The 24,533-nt window shown below is 43.5% G+C and overlaps 1 protein-coding gene across 4 annotated transcripts in view; it reads left to right on the top strand.

Moving 5' to 3' along the window:
- TOX2 (TOX high mobility group box family member 2) overlaps positions 1-24,533 on the top strand; it is a 257,019-nt gene that overhangs the window by 94,649 nt on the left and 137,837 nt on the right. For all 4 annotated transcript variants that reach the window (XM_048820163.2, XM_048820161.2, XM_048820162.2 and 1 more), the window contains exon 2: positions 743-808. In XM_048820163.2, coding sequence (XP_048676120.1) covers positions 743-808 — 66 coding nt within the window. The remainder of the gene's footprint in view (positions 1-742; positions 809-24,533) is intronic.

The following is a 24,533-nucleotide window of genomic DNA, read 5'->3' as shown; positions in this document are numbered from 1 at the left end:
TGACTTACACATCTTTGCCATTAGCAGTGGCGGGAAAGGAAATAAGGAATAAAAGATTTGAAGGTTTAGTGTGATTTTTAGTAAGCTCTTAGCCTGGTTAACCTTTGCTCCAACTATGTCTATGGTTTTGATTTGTATGGTTATGATTAAAATGGTTAATTAATGATTTTTCTAAAAATTAACACAGCGGTGCTTTGGCATTCTAATCACCGTTAACGTCTCCCTTTATTGGAAAGTATGTATGATCCAGAGCTGTGCTGCAGTGCCGCGCTAAGAGTGTAGCTAGCTTGTCATCATGCTGCAAGTGCAATTTTTATCCCCCTGCTTTCCCTCTGACAAAACCAAACAATTCTGCCTAGCATTTTCCTGAATGGCCTTCCGTGGAGGGGCTTTGTGTGTGAGAGGGCTGGGGGTAACTGAACGAGGTGTCTGAGAGATGGGAGGATTTGGAAAGTCAGTTATTCTCAGTAGGCCGTGGTGCCTTTCAGTACTTTAGTTCTGTTTGGATGGTTCCTTTTTGAGTGTGTACTGTTGGTCTGTTTCAAACTCTCATGTAGCTGAGGTTATAACCTGGGCCCAAAAACCCTAGGCAAGAAGTTGAGTAAACAGTTAGTTGTTTTAAATAAACAACTCAGATCTTGATTCTCCATGTTGAGGGGGTGGGAAATGCATGGGATCCAAAAAGCCCATCAAGGACAGAGTTCTGCATTTCACTAACTGTCACTTCCTTTTGTCTTTCCAGTTTGACGGAGAGAACATGTATATGGGAATGAATGACAATAATCAGGAGTTCCTATCAGCGAATCAGGTAAGGGTCACTTTGCTTATGTGGGATGTGAAGACACAGAGGGTGGCATTTTCAAAGTGCCTGAGCGATGCAGGAGCAGAAGTCCTATTGACTTTCAGTGGACTTTTTCTCCCAAGTCATTTGACTGCTTTGGAAAGTTCAACCCAGAGAGACACATTCTGCTTTCGTTTCCATCCATGCCACACTGCTGGTGCCAATGAGCTGTCATGAGTGTAACATAGCAGTGTCCATTGCAAACAATGCCAAGTAAAGTTGTGTTAAGTTATTGCATCACAGATTTCATAATAAATCCATGTGAGGATTTCTATCCAGGCACAAAATACTACCGGCTTCCTCGTTCCCGGAAGCTGATTATCTGCTGTCTGGGACAAGGTTATGGTACATTCCTGTTGTTCAGGCTTCTTACGTACCTCGTCAAGGCTATAAATTTTGATGTAAACAAATGGTAAACTGAAGACAAGAAGAAAAATTGTTTGCCTTCTTGAGAAGTAACGTACATGAGCTTCTCAGATCCATGCAGAGAGAGAGAGAGGCGCTCTGCCATAGGCTTCCCGAGACTGCATGGAATGGTTCTGTTGCACCGGCTCCAGAGGAGAGGGGCTGCTCTTGCTCAAGAGATTTCTGAGAGTGGAAAAGGCATGTATGTTGCAATCGTCAGGTGTTAAAATGACTCAGCAGAAACAAATAAATAGCAAGAGCAGTGCCTTGTGTTTTGAGAACATGGTCACAATAAAATAAATACGCCAGATAAACTTAACAAGCTACCAAAACCCCCAGCCTAGGGTTCACCCTGGGTGTGCAGTCTGACCTCCCCAAAGACAGTCTCCCACCTCAGATTTCCAAGCACCCACTTCCTGAGCGCCTGGACAAGGAAAGGGGGAAGCTGAGCTTGAGTTAACCCTTCTTTCATTGGGAACTGGATAGTGCTGCTGACGAGCTCAGATTATCCTGTGTTGTCTGATCTCAAAGAGCTTGATCCCACAAGGCTCTGAGCATTCTGGCCCCATTGCAGCAAAGGATTTAAGGTGTGTTTAATTTTAAGCATGTGCATAGTCCCACTGACTTCAGAGCCAGAGCACACAGTGCCTTGCAGGCTGGGAGCCCAGTGGCAGTTCTTGATAGGTGACACATTTCCGAGAGTACCGTGCAGGTTGTGCATGGCAGGACAGGAAGGGGATGTCCCTTTTGATCATCAGTGCTTGTTCTCATTTGACTTGTCCAGGAATTATAAAAGGGCTTCCTCAAAAAGGGCCCCAGCAAAGCACTGTACGCCCACCACGCTTGGACTGTGGGGCTGAAACAGCAAGGGAATTGTCTGTTGCTTATCAGGATCAGATGCAAAAGAACAAATGATTCTCAAATGTCTGAACTGAAGCCACTGGGACTGCAGGTGTTTAGCATCTTTTGGGATGGAGACCAAAGTGTATTAATGGAGTATGAATCATAAGAAGGGCTGGGAGTCCTTGTGTTAGAAAAAACTCGAGGAGCAATAACTTTACATACTAATCAAGAAAGGTCAGAAGCTCCCAGTCCAATGTGCAGCATGACTCACCTGGCCACTTTGAATATGAAATCAGTAATATAGTGTGGGAGAATGGTCTGTACTGGGACCTGAACTGCAGCTAAAAGGAACCATTTGTATTTCCTATTGTAAAGTGATAAAATTTATCTCTCAGACCTTGTGATATCTTGCTTCCTTATTATGAGGATAACATGAGGGAAACCAGAATAAGAAGCACTGCTAAGAGATGATGAGTAAATTTCTCCTTGTAGACAAAGGAGATGCCTTTCTCATAAGGAAAGACACATTGTCATGCACTTGGGAATAAGTGTGCAGATTTAAAATAGGAGATGGTTAAAAAAAAATTTTAAACCCTTAAATCTAGTAAATAATTAATTCAAATGGAAATTCAAGCCATGTTTTAAAACACAAAATAGAATAATAGAATATCAGGGTTCGAAGGGACCTCAGGAGGTCATCTAGTCCAACCCCCTGCTCAAAGCAGGACCAATCCCCCAAATAAACTTAAAAAAATTAAGACGGAAGAAATTAACTGTGGCTTGACATAGGATCAGCTAAGGGTAACACTAAAATTTCTAAAACACATAACCCTCTCCACCCCTTCTCCTCCCCCAAACAACACCATATCAGCAAAAAACAAAAGGTGATTTCTTACGTCAGTCTGTTGTAAAAGAGAGACCATCCTGGGGGAAGGGCAGGGAGGCTGACTCTTCCATGTCTCACAGGAAAAGCAAAGCAGAGCTTTAAGCTCCACCACTCAGCCTACTGGCTGGCAACATGAGAGGTAGTTTGTGAAGGGTGGGGTATCTTGCCAAGCTCTTTCAATGCTGCAGAGGGTAGCATGCTAGATATGAGGAAGGATGTCGGCGGAGTCAGCGTGATGGGGTTTGTTTTGGAGAGACCAGCATGAAGGTCATGCCTGACTAATCTAATCGCCTTTTATGATGAGCTTACTGGTTCTGTGGATGAAGGGAAAGCAGTGGATGTATTGTTTCTTGACTTTAGCAAAGCTTTTGACACGGTCTCCCACAGTATTCTTGTCAGCAAGTTAAGGAAGTATGGGCTGGATGAATGCACTATAAGGTGGGTAGAAAGCTGGCTAGATTGTCGGGCTCAACGGGTAGTGATCAATGGCTCCATGTCTAGTTGGCAGCCGGTATCAAGTGGAGTGCCCCAAGGGTTGGTCCTGGGGCCGGTTTTGTTCAATATCTTCATAAATGATCTGGAGGATGGTGTGGATTGCACTCTCAGCAAATTTGCGGATGATACTAAACTGGGAGGAGTGGTAGATACGCTGGAGGGGAGGGATAGGATACAGAAGGACCTAGACAAATTGGAGGATTGGGCCAAAAGAAATCTGATGAGGTTCAATAAGGATAAGTGCAGGGTCCTGCACTTAGGACGGAAGAATCCAATGCACCGCTACAGACTAGGGACCGAATGGCTAGGCAGCAGTTCTGTGGAAAAGGACCTAGGGGTGCCAGTGGACGAGAAGCTGGATATGAGTCAGCAGTGTGCCCTTGTTGCCAAGAAGGCCAATGGCATTTTGGGATGTATAAGTAGGGGCATAGCGAGCAGATCGAGGGACGTGATCGTTCCCCTCTATTCGACATTGGTGAGACCTCGTCTGGAGTACTGTGTCCAGTTTTGGGCCCCACACTACAAGAAGGATGTGGATAAATTGGAGAGAGTCCAGCGAAGGGCAACAAAAATGATTAGGGGTCTAGAACACATGACTTATGAGGAGAGGCTGAGGGAGCTGGGATTGTTTAGCCTGCAGAAGAGAAGAATGAGGGGGGATTTGATAGCTGCTTTCAACTACCTGAAAGGGGGTTCCAAAGAGGATGGCTCTAGACTGTTCTCAATGGTAGCAGATGACAGAACGAGGAGTAATGGTCTCAAGTTGCAGTGGGGGAGGTTTAGATTGGATATTAGGAAAAACTTTTTCACTAAGAGGGTGGTGAAACACTGGAATGCGTTACCTAGGGAGGTGGTAGAATCTCCTTCCTTAGAGGTTTTTAAGGTCAGGCTTGACAAAGCCCTGGCTGGGATGATTTAACTGGGAATTGGTCCTGCTTCGAGCAGGGGTTTGGACTAGATGACCTTCAGGGGTCCCTTCCAACCCTGATATTCTGTGATTCTATGATTCTAAGGGATGTGCTGCCATCCAGGAAGGGAGGTCAATGGCAGCATGGTTAAGGAGGCAGAGGGGTAATTAACAGTTCCTGTGTGCAGCGCTGTATGTGTCTGTTAGCGTTCTGTATGGTGCTCTGTCAGTCCAGTCTGGGGCCTCGTAGCCTGACTTGCATGATAGCTCAGCTGCCTTTTCCACCTTTTCTTTCCTGCTGGGGAGAATATTTTTTCTCTCTGGGGCCCACCAGCTTGTAAGCTGAGCTGCGAGAAAGCTCAGGGCTCGTGGTGTCCTTTGCTCCTGACTTTGCTAGCAGGACCTCTTTCAGCTGCTCTCCTTGGCGCACCTGTTGGGACAACTTTGTGGCTCTTATTTGCTTTCCTGTTATTGCCTCTTCTCTTTGCTCTTTTTTATTGCAGCCCTATAAATTGACGTTTTCCCAGTCAATCTGCATGGGAAGGAGGAGAGCACATTTAGTGTCTTCCCTGAATTAATCTGCAGAATCATTTTGGGCTCCCATTCTGATGCCTCTAGAGAGAAGCATATTCCCCCTGTCTGCAAAGCCCACCCTTGCTCTATGGCACCATGCTTGTTCCTCCTGGGCTGCTCGGTTCCCTCGCACTGGGGCATACAGGACTAGAGAGGGCTGGGAGGGACATAGGTGGGGTAACAGGGGAAGGCATGTATGAGAAGAGGCAACAGGAGAAAGGAGTGGGAGAGACGAGGGGAAAGGAGGAAGCCAAGAGGCAAAGGGGGCAGGGGTAAAACCAAGAGAAGCATCATGGGAGGTGGGGAGGCACCTGTCAGAGACACAGCAGGATGTGAAGTGGACATGCACTGTGGTAGGGACATGCTCTGCCCCTGCTGCACGATGACCTCCTCCTGTGGATAGAGGGAAAGAAATACACACCAAATGGGTGAAGATGAGGCTGCTCCTGGGTCCAGAGCCCCTGTAATGCTTTGCAGTACTCAGAACCAGTGAAGAGGAGGAGCTGGTGGGACAAGGATAAGGAGGGTGAGACTGCAAGTGAAGGAAGCAAAGCCCATGAGCCTCTGTGGGAGACCTGGAGAGGGCTAGGAATTGCAGAAAGAGCACTTCCCACTGCTCCTGTGCTATAGTGAACTTTGGCTCATTCCTCCCCACGTGGCGTTGCCCTGTCCTAAATAAGCTGCATTCTCATCAATAGCCAGACAGACCACTGGCCATGTGTTTTGCAGCAACAAGAGTTATTATGCAGATCCTGAGGCAAATGCATCTGGGGCCATGGGAAGCTACATGGTGACCAGTTTCACCATCACCACTTGCCTGTACCTTTCATGTCATGCATCCTCCAGAGGATCTTGGCCCTGAAAGTCCTGTCCCAGCTTGGACAGGCACAATGCAAAGTTTGGGATGGAGTCTCTGGAGCCACTCTCTTTTCTGGATCTTCCAGAGTCCTGGTTGGGGATCTAGAAGGCATCACCCTATGATTTTGCAGCCCTGGGGGCCAGCAGTCCATACTGACTGACAGGGAGGAGTAGTGGACCTGGAAGAAGGAAGGAGCGAAGAGCACAAGGCAAAGTATCGGGTTACTGGTACAGACATTATCCTGCCAGTGCTGGTGTTAAGCCTCCAAGCATGTCCAATGGGGTGGGTGCTCATGCAGTCCGTCGCTGCTCACTGCCCTGCTCCTGAGCCCATTACTAATCCTTGCTGCGCGGGGGGGGGGGGGGGGGGGAGAAGAGAGCAGGGATAGAAGCAGGGTGGAAGGAGTGTGAGAAATTCGGTCCCTGAGAGCATCCCCATGTTACTGTGAGGTTTCATAGCATATTCCAGAGTTGCCAAAAGGAGCTTTACCTGCTGTGTAATGGCAGCAGTTATTCCCTATTCCCAGCTTCCACCCTCATTAGTCGCTAGCCCTGCCATTGTTTACTTTCTCATGATTGCTTGTTTACCTAAGAGTGTTTTATTACACTGGCCATGACTTCATTACTAACGACACAAGGGTTCTACTACAGTGAGCGCTCCAGACATTACTGAGTGTTTGCCAAGCACATTACAAGTTCAGGAGCACAGCTCCAGAATCACATTTGAGAGACAGGTAAGTCACCACCGCAGGTATAGCTTTATAGCATGCAGTGGAACACCATTCAGAACCCACACTCCTTGGGGATCAATAGAAACCATAGTTACTAATTGTAGCATCCATTACGTTATAACCAGTGGATCTGGTTTTTTCTTCATTTCCTGTTCTGAACTTTTACATAGTGCCACTGTGCACTGTAAGGCACGGCTTCCGTTCGAGGAGAGACTAAAAAGATCAGGGCTGTTCAGCTTAGAAAAGAGATAACTAATGGGGAATATGCAAGACGTCTATAAAAGCATGACTGGTGTAGAGACAGTGAATAAGGAAGTGTTATTTACCCCTTCCCAAAACACAAGAACCAGGGGTCACCCAATGAAGTTAATAGGCAGCAGGTTTAATACAAACAAGAAATTATATCTTTTCACACAACATACAACTAACCCATGGAACTGATTGCCCTGGGAATTTGTGAAGGCCAGAAGTATAACTGGGTACAAAAAAGAACTGGATAAGTTTAATGAGGGATACGTTCATCAATGGCTATTAGCCAAGATGGTCAGGGATGCAACTCTAAACCTCTGACTACTGGATGCCAGGAGTGGAAGGTGGATGGATCATTTCATAATTGCCCTGTTCTGTACAGTCCCCTTGAAGCTCTGGTATGGGCCACTATTGGAGACATACTACTGGGCAAGATGGACCATAATCTGACCCAATATGGAAGCTCTTATGTTCTTACCGTAGATGCTGCGTTCCATCTCAGAGGTGACTGCACATCAGTGATGGTCAGAGTATATCGTTCGGACCAAATTAATCAGTGACACCTGAGAAATTCTAAGTTAAAGGATTTTCTGTTTTATAGACCACAAAAGCTAATTTTGGGCAGGAAAATTTTGCTTAAACATATGGGCTAGATTTTCTCTGTTACCCCAGTTTTATGCTGGGGTTACTTTGTGAAATCCATTGAAATCAATGGAGTTACTCCAGTCCAGGATTAGGCTAGCGGGATGCAGTTGAGAATCTGGCCCTATATGTCTATGGTGGTTAAGAACTAACTCTCTTTTTTGCTTACATGCTGTAGCTAATATTTAAAGTGCAGTGTTGTACTTTCCTGCGCTTTTGTTCCAAAATACCACCTGGGGATTAGATTTACGATTCAATCATTTTTCTGTTGAACGTAATGGCTGTTAGCCTTTTAGATTTAAATGGCCTCCATGTGTAGTGTTTGTAACTGCAATTTGATGATGATAAAACTTTGCTCTTTTTTAGCACTTTCTATCCAGGAATTTCAAAGTGCTTTACCAACCATTAATTAAGCCTCTCAACCTCTTCCTTTCCCATCAGGTAGATACAGTTGGGGATATTGAGACAACTGGGGACACTGACATAGAGAGATTAAGGGGCCTGATTCTGTGATAAGCAGCCCCAGTAACGGGTTGCATATCTTCAGCTCCTGTGACTCAGCACCTTGCAGAATTGTGTCCTGAGTACTTTTCTAAAGTCTCTCAGCAGTAAAGCGAGGCTCAGAGCCCAATTCCCTATTCTAACTGTGTGTACACTTCTTTCCTTCTGAGCGGTAGCACGTTCCAGAGCTGCTATTTTATATAAACAACAGCAATGTACATTTTAAAGCTCACCGATCCACTAATTCCCTGAACCTTATGTTTGAAAGATTCGCTCCCAGGCTATTCATTATATGTCATGTTTTCATGCCAGAAAGAGGCTGTCTCAGTGGAGAACTAAACCCATGAACATGGAGGCCTACAGCATAATAGAAATGCTGACAGACCCCTAGCCACAGTGGTAGAAACTGCTCCATGAGAATAATTCCTGTTGTTCAATCAAACATGAGGGACATATGACCCCAGAAATGAGTCAAATGCGAAATGTAATTCAACCCCCAACAGGGGCCGTGGTATTAATTCCACTTGACATCTGATCAAACGACTGTGGACATTTGACCCCTGAGATGAGTGAAGTATCTATTGTGTCCGATAAAGATGGTAGAGTGTCATTCTTTACCCTTGTCAGTTTCCTTTTTTTGAACCGAAGAGTAGCTAAATAATGTAAAATCCTGAGGAATGTACAGGTAGGTTACCAGTCATCCAGTGTACTGTGCAAAATAAGACTGAAGTGGGACTATAATTAAAAAACAAATGGAGAGACTAGTGAAGCAATGTGAATGCTTGTGAAAGCAAAGGTTAAGAAATTCGGAATGCAGTTTGATACGTGTATAAGGCTGGTTGGTTTGGTATTCATGGTCTTTTCCACTTACAGTGAGAATTTAAAGGCGCATTACAAACATTAACTAACTAAAGCTCACAGTACCCTTTAATGACAGGTTTCAGAGTAGCAGCCGTGTTAGTCTGTATCCGCAAAAAGAAAAGGAGTACTTGTGGCATCTTAGAGACGAACAAATTTATTTGAGCATAAGCTTTCGTGAGCTACAGCTCACTTCATCGGATGCATTCAGTGGGGGGTTATTGTCTCCATATAATAGATGAGTAAACAGGCACAGTGAATAACTTGCTCGAGATCACCTGTAGTGAAGCAGTGGCAGAACTGTGAATAGAATCAGACCTTGGCCTGCCTACTTATGCAGTTTCTCTCACCTCATGCATGTTAGTCAGAGCAGTACAGTCTAATTTGTAGTGAGATACACTAGGTTACAATGCAGATCAATGGAAAGGGGCTCTTCAGGCATCCTACTGGAGATGGTAAGAGGTGTTTTATAGGGATGATTCTACCTTGTCTTGTTGCGGACAGCAATATGATCCGTTCTGTCTTCACCTGGCTCTTGAATGAGTGAAGCGAGTCTTTTTTTTTTTTTTCCCCCTCCTCCTGTTAGTGAGACAGAGAAAAATACCAAAAGCTTTGCTGAGTTTGAAATTGAGACGGTTTGGCCAGGTTCTCTCTTGCCACCTTGTCTTTACCTGCTGGCTAATTGGGCACTGGATGGTAAGAGAGTTTTAAAGGAGGAAGGGTGTTACAGATTGGCACCGGGCACCCCGATCACAGATACGATACGTAATAATGTTGTAAAGCAGCATGAGTGCTCCAGCAGTGCGATGCTATAAAAATACCATCATTGCGACTAGTGTAGCCTGTCTACACATAGCTTATAGCAATTCAACTACATCAGTTCCTACACCGGTTACATTGGTACACCCCTCCCTGCGGCTGCAGGTATACTGCTGTAAAGGGGTTTATATCCGTACAGTTTAGTTTAAAAAGCGATACCGACACAAGCAGCTTCTTTTACTGGTAAAACTGCATCTGCCTTAGGGATCGTACTGATTTAACTCTATCAGTTTAGAAAACATTATAGTTAAATTGGTACAAAAGCTTTGTATAGATGGGGCCCCAATCTTCACAGTAATGCTATTTTGATAGCATTGCACTGCTGCGGCACTCATGCTGCTCTCCAACGTACCAAGAAACGTAAGAGCTTAGTATTTAAGAACTGCATTTGTGCATAACAAATTGCACAGGGAAGTCTGATCTGGAAGTATGAGATTTCTGTAACTGCACCACAATTTTGGTAACTAATGTACAGATTAGATGCAAAATGCTGAAAATCTGGGGTTGGGTGAAAATAATCTCCTTTCAGAACATGAATTGCACAAGTCCGCTTGTGAAGACACTTGATTTCACAAATCCACTTATTTTCTGTTAGTTAGTATGTTTACTGTTTGGGCCCAATTAATCATTGGTGTAAGTTGGAGCACCTCATTCAAAGTCAATAGAATTGCACCCATTTATACCAGTAATAAATTTGGCCCTAAAGGAATCTGTTTGTGTATATGTGTTACTGTGTATATAAAATAAAGGCCAGAATTTTATCTCACTTAGTGTAAATCAGGATTAAAAAATTTCAGTGGAGTTACACTAATGGAGACCTGGCATAGGTGAGAACAGAATCAAGCATATATCTATAGAGAGAGACTTGGATAGATAGTTATAGTGTGTGTGTGCACGCATGTGCATATAAATAAAATTGGGATGAGTATGTGTGTGTGTGTGTGTGTATACACGGTGTGAATGTGTAGAAATCAACATCTCTCTACTGTATCTATTTGCATAATCTTTAAACTTGGGTCTGTATTAGTCATAACAGATACAGTATCTCACTGATCTTGGGGGGCAAATGGTCAGGGTTGTTTGATCAGATGTCAAGATGCATTACCATCATGGCCTCTGTTGGGTGTTGAATTACAACTTGTATTTGACTCATTTCTTGGGTCAAAACGTCCCTCTTATTTGATTGAATGACAGAAACTGTATAATTTGTATATATCCCTGAGCCATACGGGTCTCGGTGCCGCTATAATGTGTTTTATAAAGGCACAGCTGTCGTGGTGACTTATTTAAAATGGGAATTTGAAGCAGTGTTCTTGCCATTTAATGCCGTCATTCAGGGTTACGCAGCTTTTATTAAATAATAAATAACATTTAGAACACTCATTTTAACATAACAATAGTTTTGCTAGTAATGAAGAATTGGCCATCACAGTAAAACTGAGTTTGGTAAACAAGCAATAATGTAAAAGTAAATAATAGCATAATTAGAGACTAGTGAGGATACCAGGAACTTCCCCATATATTGCTGGTATTACAGATTAGACGGAGATAGCTTTGGCAACCCGAGATTATAAAATGTGCTGTAAAACTTTGTGATGATGGTGATGCACTACACTTCCTCCCCTAAAGACCCAGTCTCAACTGAATTGTAACAGAATGTCAACAGAAGAGTTGTATATAAAGTAAGACTGGACTGTGGGCAGATATATACAGTGAGCCCACTCCACACCAGAGCCTTAGGGCTTGTTTACAGGGCCCCAAAGTGCGGACTATGAGGAGAGTTGCAGCACATGCTAATGTGTTGTGCTGTAACTGCCCTGTATAGACCCTGCTATTGCAAGCTAGGTACCCGGTAGTTCATGCTAGCAGGGTCTACACGAGGCAGTTCCAGTGCAACACTTCAGTGTGTGCGACAACTCACCCCAATAGTCCACACTGCAGCATGGTGTCGGCAGCATGAATCAGCCAACAACACAGACCCTGAACGCATTCAGAACTGCCACCAGCATCATAGCATCGCAGTAACACTGGGAGAGAAAAGGTAAAGAAGCACAACAGGAGGAAACCCAGGAGTGTTTCCACGTGTGTGTTCCTACTGAAGAGGAAGGAATACAGTTACCCCCACACACATAGACTTCCCCCCAACGCCCCCGCCAAAAGTAGGAAGATCATCAAACGAGGGTCCAGGCACCACAAAGGAACATAGAGGCGCTTCAATCAGGAGGGCTTAATTGATGAACTGCACCTGTGACTGACGCATGCCAAATGAAGAATGGGGAGGCGTTTCCGTTCATTACAATGAGAAATGATGGAGGGTAAGAAAGAAGGGGAAAGCTATATGAGGAGGGGGAGAGAAAAGAGAGAACAAGAGGAAGAGTTCAACTCTGAGCCTGCACTTCCTTTATAGAACTTTCCTTCATCTCCACAGACCATTTTTTCTTCCTCCATTTCTTCCCTGCTCTTTGTTCTCTTTCTCTTTTTCTTCCTCTACATAGCAGAAACTGGTCCCAGATTTATGCACCTGTAGTTTGCTGCTGTACTGCCCAGGTCAGCCACACCCAACATGTCATCGGCTCTGCAGGATACTTCCCTTTGGGATCAGAGTTGTTCCCCATTGCCACGGTTTGCCAAGGACCTGTCGTTACACAGCCATTCCTCTGGCAAGGCTGTTCCTCTAAAGTGTGATTTTTTTTTTTTTTTTGGCCTTCCCAGCTGGCAGCTGTCCCCCGGACAGTTTCTTTCGCCCTCAGTGCTGCTCTGCCTCTCTTGCCTGCACTGATTAGTTATTCAGTGTTGCTTCCTGTGCTTGGGGTGCATGCTGTGTATGAAAGTTAGGGATCTGTACGAACAACCAGCACCAGGGGTCGTGTGTTTATCACTGCTCCCTTTCAGAACTTGAAAGTCAAAGGCGTTTGAGAAGCATTTGCATGAACATTGTTCCTTAGCCTAAGAACATTGGAAATGGGCTGATTGGTTAGTTAAACAGACTCCCCGATCATGGATAGGACTGGAACAGTGACTGCAGATAGGCAGTCAGAGGCAGGGCACGGATTAGCTGTTACTTCAACTCTGTGAGTGCGTGGGAGGAGAGAGTCATGTATGCAGAGACTAGAGGGTAATAGGGGGGTGTTGGGTGGAAGGTAGAAGGGGAGAGGGCATTGGCTTTCTCTCCTGTTAACATGATATTAGCCTTGGATGCTCTGAGCATTACTACATGGGCACTGGTCCTGGGTAGCTTCTGGTAAGGGGAGGGGAAAAAATTCTGAGCCACCATGTGCTGAAGGAGGAGCAGAGCCGGGGCTGTAGCAATGTTTAGTCCAGTGGGCTAGGGTTCGGGATACTCCATTGTCACAGAAAGAGAAAAACTGTTAGAGAAAGATTTGACCATCCATCGCTTTTGGGATGGTGCAGTCCTACACCCATTAGAGGGAAGGAGAAAGGGTGCATTTAACAATAAAAGAAGAAATACAATCAATATACGGGTTTTATTCTACGTGGGAGCAGGTGTGCTGAGCAGCCAAATATACACAGCAGTGCTGCAGCTGGACAGTGAAATGGGAATGGCTATGCCAGTCCAGGCCACCTGCAAGCAGCAGAGACTTCCCAACTCCTGTGACTAAAGCTCCAGCGATGGACTCTTACCCTCCTTCCTTATTGTCACAGATCTTCGGCTCTTTGAAATATCCTTCTGTTTCCAAACATGACACACAAATGCAAATCCTTATATGCATGCCAGGACACATGTATGTCCCCAATACATACCAGAGAGACACGGTGAGTGAGGTAATCTCTTTTCTTGGATCAGGACTGACATGGCTACGACTCCGCTGCACCCAGTAAATACCAGCAGTCCATTTACTGCTGATACGTAGGTGTTACTAGGTGCAAGTAAGATGAATTCGGTATCCTTGCCAAGACTTCAGTGCTGACACAGATCAGGGGTTTCCTCCAGCCCTTTCGGTGTTAGCTGTTGACAGATGACACTGCTCATTTGATAACGCTGTTGTAAGAAACCAAGAGACTCTCTGCATGTATGAGTGACAGCTAGAGGTGACCCTTATTTTGAATCTTGCTCTATTAAAGAGTGAACAGTAGATAAATACAGGAAAAGTAAAGGTTTCAGAGTAACAGCCGTGTTAGTCTGTATTTGCAAAAAGAAAGTAAAGTGGTCCATGATTTCCATTCAAGGCTCCTGATGAATTTTCAGCCTCCCATGCCATTTAATGAGTCTCAGGGACCTGAGTTTGTGTAAACTTCTGGGGGAAGTGGCAGTCTTTCATAATCTTTGTAATCCATTGGTTTTAGCTACTTAAAGAAGACACGGGTCAGAGGAACATCAACCAGATTGTTTAAAAAAAAACCCTGATGTTATCATAGTAGGCTTTGAAGAGTAGGCTGTTTGTCCTACTGGCTTGTTGATTTCTTGGTGATTCTAAATGTAAGCCAATATTCTATCAACTTCCTTGGCTTGACTGTCTTGCTTCACTGAAGTGCATGAATGAGATGAGCAGCGTGTTCTCCTTTGCTTTTATCCTTCGCAAGTTTTGTATTTATGAGGTTCGTGATGAACAACAATTTGGTTATAATGCATATACTTTTTACAAATAAAAGTCATGACAATAAAATAGCCAACCATTATTGTTATAATAAAAAGAACTAATATGCAAAGTTCCTAATTGAAAGAGTGAAAAATTAATTTTATTTAGATTGGGTGGGGATATATTTAGAATTCCATGATGAACAAAATGTTAACACAAAGTTAGTTACATGGTTAATAAATGCAATATCAAGAAGTCAAGAAATGCAAAAGTAAAGGTTGAACAGGGAGTCTTACCTCTGCCCCCTTGTGTGCGTGCATTAAAGGTACACTCTTCACTGTTCATATGCTATTTTTCAAATACTACTGTATAATTTTTATGCTGTGTTGGAGGATCAAAAACAGAGGAGCTTTATCAACAGACTACAGGAGACACACCAGAATATGTGAAATGCCCTCCTCAGCAGACTATGCAGCAACAATATCATAAACTGTGTTTTAAAAATGAGGAAAATAATGTTATATTGAGGTTAGTGGAATAAGCAGCTAATATAGATCCGTCCAAACAGGAGTAATATTGAGATGAATGCAAGTACAAGTGAAGATCTAAGCTCCTGAATTTTGTATGAGCTTCTATCTGCCAATTAAATGTTTTTGAGGGTACAGCCAGGAAGGTATTATGGTAATTTAGCCTGATAGCAATGAAGGTTTTGGAAGTAGAAGCATCCATATCTGGGTGTAAGATTGGCTATATTGTTTAAATGGGGAAAAATTACCTTGGTGTTACAGTAGAATAAACATTGTCTTCAACCCCTAGGTCTCAAAGAACTCCTGCATTGTTAACAGTAGGGCTGTGTTTGAAAGAACAGCCACAATGTCTCACAGGACGAAAAGATAATGTAACTGAACAGCTCCTGGAGCCAAAAGGAATAGTCTCTGTTTCTACTGCAGTTACTGTGGGGGAAAATAGCATCAAATACAATTGTAGATATCTGAGAAGAAGTCAGATGGTACAGAGAGTGCCTTGTAGGGACAGAAGGCTGTGACGAGCAATATATTGTGGCTGAATTTCATCTGTGGACAGGTGGACACACACATTTCACCAATCTGCCTAGGTCCCCATTTGACACCAGCTGGATCAGGAACAACAACAATGGGAAGAGTGAAACTCTGGGTACTTGAAAGTAAATAACAGCCGCAAACTGTTAATGACCTTGAATTAGAGATCTGACCAAGACCACTGCAGTGTCTGTTTTTATATATATATAAAACAGTATATATATTGACCCAAGAAACTCCCTTGCTCTAGTTGTTCAAAAGAGTAGGGTTTTTCCCCGCCAAGAACTTGCCAAAAATCTCTAATCTGAATCAGGACAAAGACAGAATTTTTTGACCCAACCTTAAGAAGCATCAGTACCATGTGGCAGAGCCAAAAGCAAGGTTGTATATGCTCATCAGTGAATTCTGTGGGAGGTGTGGGATATTAGTGTAATAAAGCTGCACCTCAAAAATATCTCAGGGACTAAATAGAATGAAGCGAGTTCAAGAGATAAAGCTAGAATTGAAGCAAATCTTCCTTCTAATGAACAATGTACTGTTATGAAGATGCTTTCTGGGATTGGAGATGCTGGGTTCAGGTGCTGAAGGAGTTGGACACCGGTCTCAAACCGTTAGAAAAGTAGTTACCTACTATCCACACAAGAAACTGAGGGTATGTCTACATTACAAAATTAGGTTGCTATTATAGAAGTCGATTTTTAGAAATCGATTGCGTATGTCCACACTAAGTGCATTAAGTCGGCAGAGTGCGTCCTCACTACCATGGCTAGCATCGACTTACGGAGCGGTGCACTGTGGGTAGCTATCCCACAGTTCCTGCCGTCTCCGCCGCCCATTGGAATTCTGGGTTAAGCTCCCAATGCCTGATGGGACAAAAACATTATCACGGGTGGTTTGGGTACATGTCGTCAGTTGCCCCTCCCTCCGTGAAAGCAATGGCAGACCATCATTTCGCTCCTTTTTTCCACACTCCATCCCCAGACACGTTAACAGACTTTTCCAGTAGCTGTACTGGCCGTGAATGCATCCCAAGTCTTCAGGGCAAATAAATCATTAAACACGCTTGCTTTTAAACCATGTATTATATTTACAAAGGTACACTCACCAAAGGTGCCTTCTACCGCTTCATGGTCCGGGAGCCCGCCTTGGGAGGGTGTTGGCTTCAGGGTGATAAACAGTTCCTGGCTGTCGGGGAGAACGGTTTCTCCGTTTGCCTGCTGTGTGCTCTCCTCCTCCTCCTTCTCCTCCTCCTCATCTTCCTCGTCACCAAAATCTTCATCCCTGTTGCATGAGACTCCCCCCTTGCAGGTGTCCACAGACAGGGGTAGGTTAGTGGTAGGGGCCCCCCCTAGAATTGCATGCAGCTCATCATAGAAGCAGCATGTCTGGGGCCCTGACCCGGATCAGCCGTTTGCCTCTTTGGTTTTTTGGTAGGCTTGCCTGAGCTCCTTAATTTTCACACGGCACTGCTGCGGGTCCCTGTTGTAGCCTCTGTCCATCATGCCCTTGGAGATTTTTGCAAATATTTTGGCATTTTGTCTTTTGGAACGGAGTTCTGATAGCATGGATTCATCTCCCCATACAGCGATCAGATCCAGTACCTTCCATTTGGTCCATGCTGGAGCTCTTTTGTGATTCTGGGACTGCATGGTCACCTCTGCTGATGAGCTCGCCATGCTGGCCAAACAGGAAATGAAATTCAAAAGTTCCTGGGGCTTTTCCTGTGTACCTGGGTAGTGCATCTGAGTTGAAAGCGCTGTCCAAAGCGGTCACAATTGAGCACTCTGGGATAGCTCCTGGAGGCCAAAACCGTCAAATTGCATCCACACTACCCCAAATTTGACCCGGCGATGTCGATTTCAGCGGTAATCCCATCGTCGGGGAGGAGTACAGAAATCGATTTTAAGAGCCCTTTAAGTCGACAAAAATGGCTTCGTCGGGTGGACGGGTGCAGGGTTAAATCAATCTAACGCTGCTAAATGGTGCTGCAAGGGACGTTTCACCGACATTAAAGTGGGATGGCTGGAAAAGGTACATGATGCTCGCATCTTCAGGAACTCTGGTCTGTTTGAACAGCTGCAGGAAGGGACTTACTTCCCAGACCAGAAAATAACTGTTACTTTTCAACGTCCCTTGTGATCCACCAGTGCTGCTAAATTTGACCTAAACTCGTAGTGTAGACCAGGGCTGAGAATTCTTTGCAACATGACAGAGGGATGGACAAAGATTACTAAATCTGCAGGAAGGAAAACATACCAAGCAGTGCATAATTTTCATGAATCTTGTGAATTAACTCCAAATTGTAGAGCTTGTGTAACTCCACTGGCTTGGGTGGTAGAATCAAATCGTGTTAGGATGTTTAGAATTAAAGACCCGTGATTGCTCTTGACGTGAGGGCATGATTCTTCAGATTGTTTATTCTTGAAGAACCATCAGGAAACAGTAACTGGAGTCTTCACATGGGTTAGGTGTGTCAGGTGAACAGAGAATCTAAGGTTTGTGGAGACCCCCAAATATCAGGCAAAACTTTGGGAAGAGGTGACTCAAGAAGAGCCAACGAAATTGAAAAACAAAAGTCTTCTTAATGGCAGAGAGGTAAAAGGCTTTCTCTGAGAGTAAGCTCCAATAGATAGGGGCATTAGAGAAAACTGGGGACTTGTTTCTCTTAACACAGCGGTGTAAATCAAGAGTAGTTCATGAAGTTGCACCGGTATAAAACCAGTATATGTAAGAGGAGAATCAGGAAAGGAATAATGTAATAATGTTTAGAAGTTCTTAGAGACAGTGGGACAAATTCACCACTGGTGTGAATAAGTGCATTTTCTTTGGCTTGATTGGAATTGCAGCCTCATAAAACAGTGGTGATTTTGGCCCAATAAGATTAGAGATGGAAAATAGACTGAGAATATTAGTATGGTTGCAAGAATGCAAGATTAAGGACAATCTGTTAGGCAAACTCTGGAGTAGAGGTCTGATTCAAATATGGCTGAGAATGGGGCATACAGGCTTCAATCAATATTTTGCAACTCTAGGACATGACTATTGATCAGCAGGGAGGGGGGGAGAGAGTGGATTTAAGACAAAGGCCCTGGTCTTCTGTTGCTGTGAACTGGCATTGTTCCATTGACGGCTGTGGTGGAGGTACACTGTTTTATGCCAGCTGGGGAGCTGATCCATTGACTTCAGTGGAGCTGCACTGATTTACACCAGCGGAGAATCTGGCCCCATGTTCTGAAAAGATACAGAGATAAATGACTAGTAGATGTAAACAAAAGGCAGGAGCCATGAGGAAGTTGGGGAAAACGCTCCAAAGATGTACAACTAGCAAGAGTTGAGAGAAATCCTGCTTAATACAGCTTCCTTCATTGGCTGGACCTTAAATCCAAGGAATTTTATTATGTTAGAATTGGAACCTAAGAGGAAAAGACTCAGTTGCAAGGTATATTATATGCTACAATAACCAAACCTTTGTCAGCCTCAAAATATCCAGATGTTTGCAGATCTAGCACTTAGATAAGAAAAGGTGCTTATAAGGTTCCAGAATTGTGCATTTGCTATGCAAGTTAGAAGGAGAATATGAGGGGCAATAATACTCTCTTAGAGTGCTAGGAAACACACCTGAGATTTGGCTGAACATACAAGAGTAAATGTCATAATTAGGGATCTTTTGGTGTTGGTGAAGAACACCTAGCATGGATCAGAGCTGGAATGTCTGTTTGTTCTGTAGTACTGCTGATCTAGAAACTCCAAAAACTGATGAAGATGACATACAAGAAAGCTGAATCAGTGAAGATCAACTCACCAATGACAGGTTTCAGAGTAACAGCCGTGTTAGTCTGTATTCGCAAAAAGAAAAGGAGTACTTGTGGCACCTTAGAGACTAACCAATTTATTTGAGCATAAGCTTTCGTGAGCTACAGCTCACTTCATCGGATGCATACTGTGGAAACTGCAGAAGACATTATATACACAGAGACCATGAAACAATACCTCCTCCCACCCCACTCTCCTGCTGGTAATAGCTTATCTAAAGTGATCGCTCTCCTTAAATGTGTATGATAATCAAGTTGGGCCATTTTGATTATCATACACATTGTAAGGAGAGTGATCACTTTAGATAAGCTATTACCAGCAGGAGAGTGGAGTGGGAGGAGGTATTGTTTCATGGTCTCTGTGTATATAATGTCTTCTGCAGTTTCCACAGTATGCATCCGATGAAGTGAGCTGTAGCTCACGAAAGCTTATGCTCAAATAAATTGGTTAGTCTCTAAGGTGCCACAAGTACTCCTTTTCTTTTTGCGAACTCACCAATGGTATCCCATAACATACAGCGTCTCTAGTAGTTCTGAAAACTTTGAAATCACTGCATGCCCCTAGAGCACAGCTGAAATATTTTGTGGTCAATAGGATACAGGGGATGATGCTGTACTGAAAGCAGGAAAAGTGCAGTAAGCCGTGAAATAATGCACCCTCCAAGGAAGCAGATCACCTTAGAAACATAGGTGTAATATTTATAATAAAGGCCTCTTCTCTGCTTTTAAGCCCACTTACTGCACCTCTAAAGTCAGTTATTGCTGCTTCCCAGACTATGCTTTATTTTTCTTTAACAGTGACAGTCACTTCAGACAAATATCAGGGGGTAGCCATGTTAGTCTGTATCCACAAAAACAACGAGGAGTCCGGTGGCACCTTAAAGACTAACAGATATATTTGAGCATAAGCTTTTGTGGGTAAAAACCTCACTTCTTCAGATGCATGGAGTGAAAGTTACAGATGCAGACATAAATATACTAACACATGAAGAGAAGGGAGTTACCTCACAAGTGGAGAACCAGTGTTGACAGAGCCAATTTGATCAGGGTGGATGTAGTCCACTCCCAACAATAGATGAGGAGGTGTCAATTCCAGGAGAGGCAAAGCTACTTCCGTAATGAGCCAGCCACTCCCAGTCCCTATTCAAGCCCAAATTAATGGTGTTACATTTGCAAAGGAATTTTAATTCTGCTGTTTCTCTTTGAAGTCTGTTTCTGAAGTTTTTTTGTCCAAGTACAGCTACTTTCAAATCTGTTATAGAATGTCCAGGAAGATTGACGTGTTCTCCAACTAGCTTTTGTATGTTACCATTCCTGATGTCCGATTTGTGTCCATTTATTCTTTTATGTAGGGACTGTCCAGTTTGGCCAATGTACATGGCAGAGGAGCATTGCTGGCACATGATGGCATATATAACATTAGTAGACATGCAGGTGAATGAGTCTCTGATGGTGTGGCTATGTGGTTGGGTCCTCTGATGGTGTCACTAGAGTAGATATGGGGACAGAGTAGGCAACAAGGTTTGCTACAGGGATTGGTTCCTGGGTTAGTGTTTCTGTGGTCTGGTGAGTATTTGCTTCAGGTTGGGGGGCTGTCTGTAAGCGAGGACTGGCCTGTCTCCCAAGGTCTGTGAGAATGAGGGATCATTTTCCAGGATAGGTTGTAGATCATTGATAATGTGCTGGAGAGGTTTTAGCTGGGGGCTGTGCGTGATGGCCAGTGGTATTGTGTTGTTTTTCTTGTGGGGCCTGTCCTGTAGTAGGTGATTTCTGGGTACCCGTCTCGCTCTGTCAATCTGTTTCCTCACTTCCCTCAGTGGGTATTGTAGTTTTAAGAATGCTTGATAAAGATCTTGTAGGTGTTTTTCTCTGTCTGAGGAACTGGAAGAACTTCAGAAACAAACTTCAAAGAGAAACAGCAGAACTAAAATTCATTTGCAAATTTAACACCATTAATTTGGGCTTGAATAGGGACTGGGAGTGGCTGGCTCATTACGGAAGTAGCTTTGCCTCTCCTGGAATTGACACCTCCTCATCTATTGTTGGGAGTGGACTACATCCAGCCTGATCAAATTGGCCCTGTCAACACTGGTTCTCCACTTGTGAGGTAACTCCCTTCTCTTTGTGTGTCAGTATGTTTATGTGTGCATCTGTAACTTTCACTCCATGCATCTGAAGAAGTGAGGTTTTTACCCACAGAAGCTTATGCTCAAATATATCTGTTAGTCTTTAAGATGCCACCAGACTCCTTGTTGTTGTTACTTTAGACATTGACAATTCAATAACTTTTATGCATGAGCTATTTCTGTCTTCAGATTTTCCAAATCCTTCCACTATGTTAATTCTTCACTGGTTGTCTCCACAAGTACCCACTGTGATAAAGTTTGATTGGAATTCAGGACTTTACATATTAATGATTGATTCCGAGCACTGATAACTAAGTTATCACATGATTTGTGACAAGTAAGATTTTCTACTTTGGCCTATTGTGAGTTGGGCGTGGGGGGAGGGGAGGAAAGGGTCCTTGCACAGGGGAGGGTTGGTTGTTTTGTTTTGTTTTGTTTTTTGCATCATAGGCGGTGTGAGAATCCAAAAATGACTGAGCAGCTGAGTGAAGTTTCCCTTCAAACTGATTGATTACTTCTCATATCTGAGCACCAGGACCAAGCTTGTGTTTGGGCCTTCCGTCATAGCCGGGTGATTAACTGTCAGAAGGTTACTTGGGAGCCAGTTACTTCAAGCAGGAAGGCATTATTTTCCACTTCAATATTTGGATGGAGGCCTGTGCAAACAGGAAGGAGACTCCACAATCCGAACCTGCCTTCAACATTTATGTTCCACGACAACTTTCTTCTATTTGTGTGGATTCAGACTCCACTCCAGCTCACCAAGGGCCTGATCTAAAGCCCATTGATCTGTAGAAAGAATCTTCTTCACTTAATGGGCTTTGGCTCAGCCCCCAGTTGCACCCATTGCTATGGGTGGTTCAGTACTTTCCCAGCCCTATTAAGCCTGAAAATCTTCTTTCTGATTACTGCAAAGGGCCTGGTCCTGCTTCCATTTAACTCTGTGCGATCAGGGTTGACCTCTAAAAAGGCTGGGTTGAGGAGAAAGGCAACAAGAGGAGTGTTCTCATGCCCTGGCCTTCAGTGAGAGCTCTTGTTGTTTCTCTTCCAGGGATGATGAATCCCTCACTGTTCACCATTAGAGAAGCTGATTGAAGATTTACTGTTGTATGTGTTATGGCAGATAGCAGCTTCAGTGCAGTTTCACAGGCATCACAGTGTTCCCTTGTGGGGATTGTGCTGAGCATTGATGAGACCTGATTTCTGCAGAGCTACTACCAGAAGCTGCATGAAGTGTGTGTCTACCTTTAATTTATTCTGCAGTGCTCATCTCATTAATAGACCTACGACCTTTCTTCCTGAGCATGGCCATTAGGGTCTTAAAGTAGGGTCACTTCTTCCCTCCTTCCTCTGTTCAGTCTTTCATCTGTGTAATGTATCGTCTTGGTATGCCCAAACTTTGCCCAACCAAGAGGTGCATTGTCCTGCAGCCTTAAGTAATACATAAAACCTAAATAAAAATAAAGCTCCCCAAAACTAACATGGCTTGGAATGTGCCACTTCGATGTTGATTGGAACCTATGTACATCATTCTTAGCTGCATTATAATTTAAAGCTCTACTCTAGTCGTTATCTAACAGGTCACCTGAGCCTTCAATTCTTGAAGATGCTCTCAGACCGGACATGATACAAACCAAGCCACCTTGGCAATCCCAACATCCTGTGTATGCACTCTTTCCACCCCTGCCTTTCCCCTACTTTCTGTGTTCCTCACACTCAGTTAAGGCCCCAATCCTGCAAATACTTGCTGCTGAGCATGCTCTTTAGTCTTCTGAGTAATCCTGCTGAAGTCAATAGGATTACTCATGGTAGTAATCCCTGTGCTGGGTAGTGAGTGTTGGTGGCAAATGGAGCCATATGGTATGGTCTCCTCGGTCGCTATGCAAGTACCATGTCCACCTATGGTATGGCATTATATTACTTATTAATGTTAAAGAAGATGGGAGCAAATATTTGCAGTAAATTGAGGCTGCCCTAATCTTCCATATTCAGATGCAGGTTGGCCTTTGGAACTGAGATGAAGAGCTGGGATGTGTAGAACCACATCCAGCTTTGGTGTAAGTGGATGCTACTCCATTTGAAATCAATGGCAGCTGAGCCCACACACACCAGGCCTGAATTTCGCCCATTGCCTCTGCAGCGTGCATTGTTGTATTGCCTAGATATCCTGTGTCGCCAGGGGTTGCACTTGAGCTATCCCCAATGAAGTGCATGGCCTTGTTCATCAATGGCACTTCTTTTCATGATTGGGAGTCTTTGAAAAATTTTGTGTTGGATTAATCATAAATGAAGAAATCGGTCGGCAGTAATCAAAAATGTCTGAGCTGGTGCTATGTAACTTAGGTCTATGTGTCTGTGTACATTGTAAAGGGCAAAATATGACTTGGCTTTTATTACTTTAATTAAAACATGAGTGAAGAGTGAGATTCATATTAAATTGTATTTTCCTGGCTGCTGTGTGAAGGAGCTAACTGATCTGATTACCATGAAGATTATAAACTATCAAAGTGAAAAAGAGCTTTTTGCAAGTATTTCATATTAAACCTTCAAACATAACACTTTAAGAATAATTATAGTTGTATTACTGGAAAATGATTCATGAATTCTGAATAAATATAAGACCCTTAAAGGGAAATGTTCCAAGACCATAGTTTTCGTTCCAATCTGATGAAATTTAGTATCATTTTGCAGCTGTAGAATAAAATGAAAAAAAATATGTACATAGACTGCATTGAGTATATGTCAGACTAAACTAATGAGATTTTTTCATCAACTCTAAGCACGCACACAGACAAATGGAATAACCATTCTCACTTTCTGTAATAGAAGGCAGCAAAGGAAAAAGCGAAAAAGGATCTTACTGTGCACAAGTCTTTATTCTATCTTTGATTGTTAAATAATATATTTTAAGTTCTCATATCTAGGCTGCAGACTGTTTGAACTGACATTAATGAACACATAAGAGAAAAGAGCTAACTGAAAAAAATGCAAGCAAGGGCTTGGATTGGGAATTTTATTAGTATTCCCAGTGGACTGTAATAAAGATTCTTTTGACACAATACAGTGAATGTTTACAGCAGACAATTTAGTTTCCTTCCAACAATTATGAGAGAAATTGAATCTCAGGAAATGTTAGTTTTCTCTAAAATTAGACATAACAATAAAGATATCCCTGAAAGTTTATTAAGCGATGGGGGGAGAAGCCATTCGTCTCTGGAAGACAATTTAGTAAATTTATTTAAAGAACTCCAGATGACTTATAAACAAAACAGATCCAAATGTGGCTGCTAACGTTTTAACATTTCCCCTGAGCTCTGCTTGGGAAGCATGGCAATGGGGTGCTGTATGTTCTTCTAGGCTGTCGACCCCATTCCAGGGAGCTTTTCTCCAT

This window comes from Caretta caretta, chromosome 13 (genome assembly GCF_965140235.1).
Source record: "Caretta caretta isolate rCarCar2 chromosome 13, rCarCar1.hap1, whole genome shotgun sequence".
Lineage (NCBI taxonomy): Eukaryota > Metazoa > Chordata > Testudines > Cheloniidae > Caretta > Caretta caretta.
This window is presented reverse-complemented; position numbering and strand designations above follow the sequence as displayed.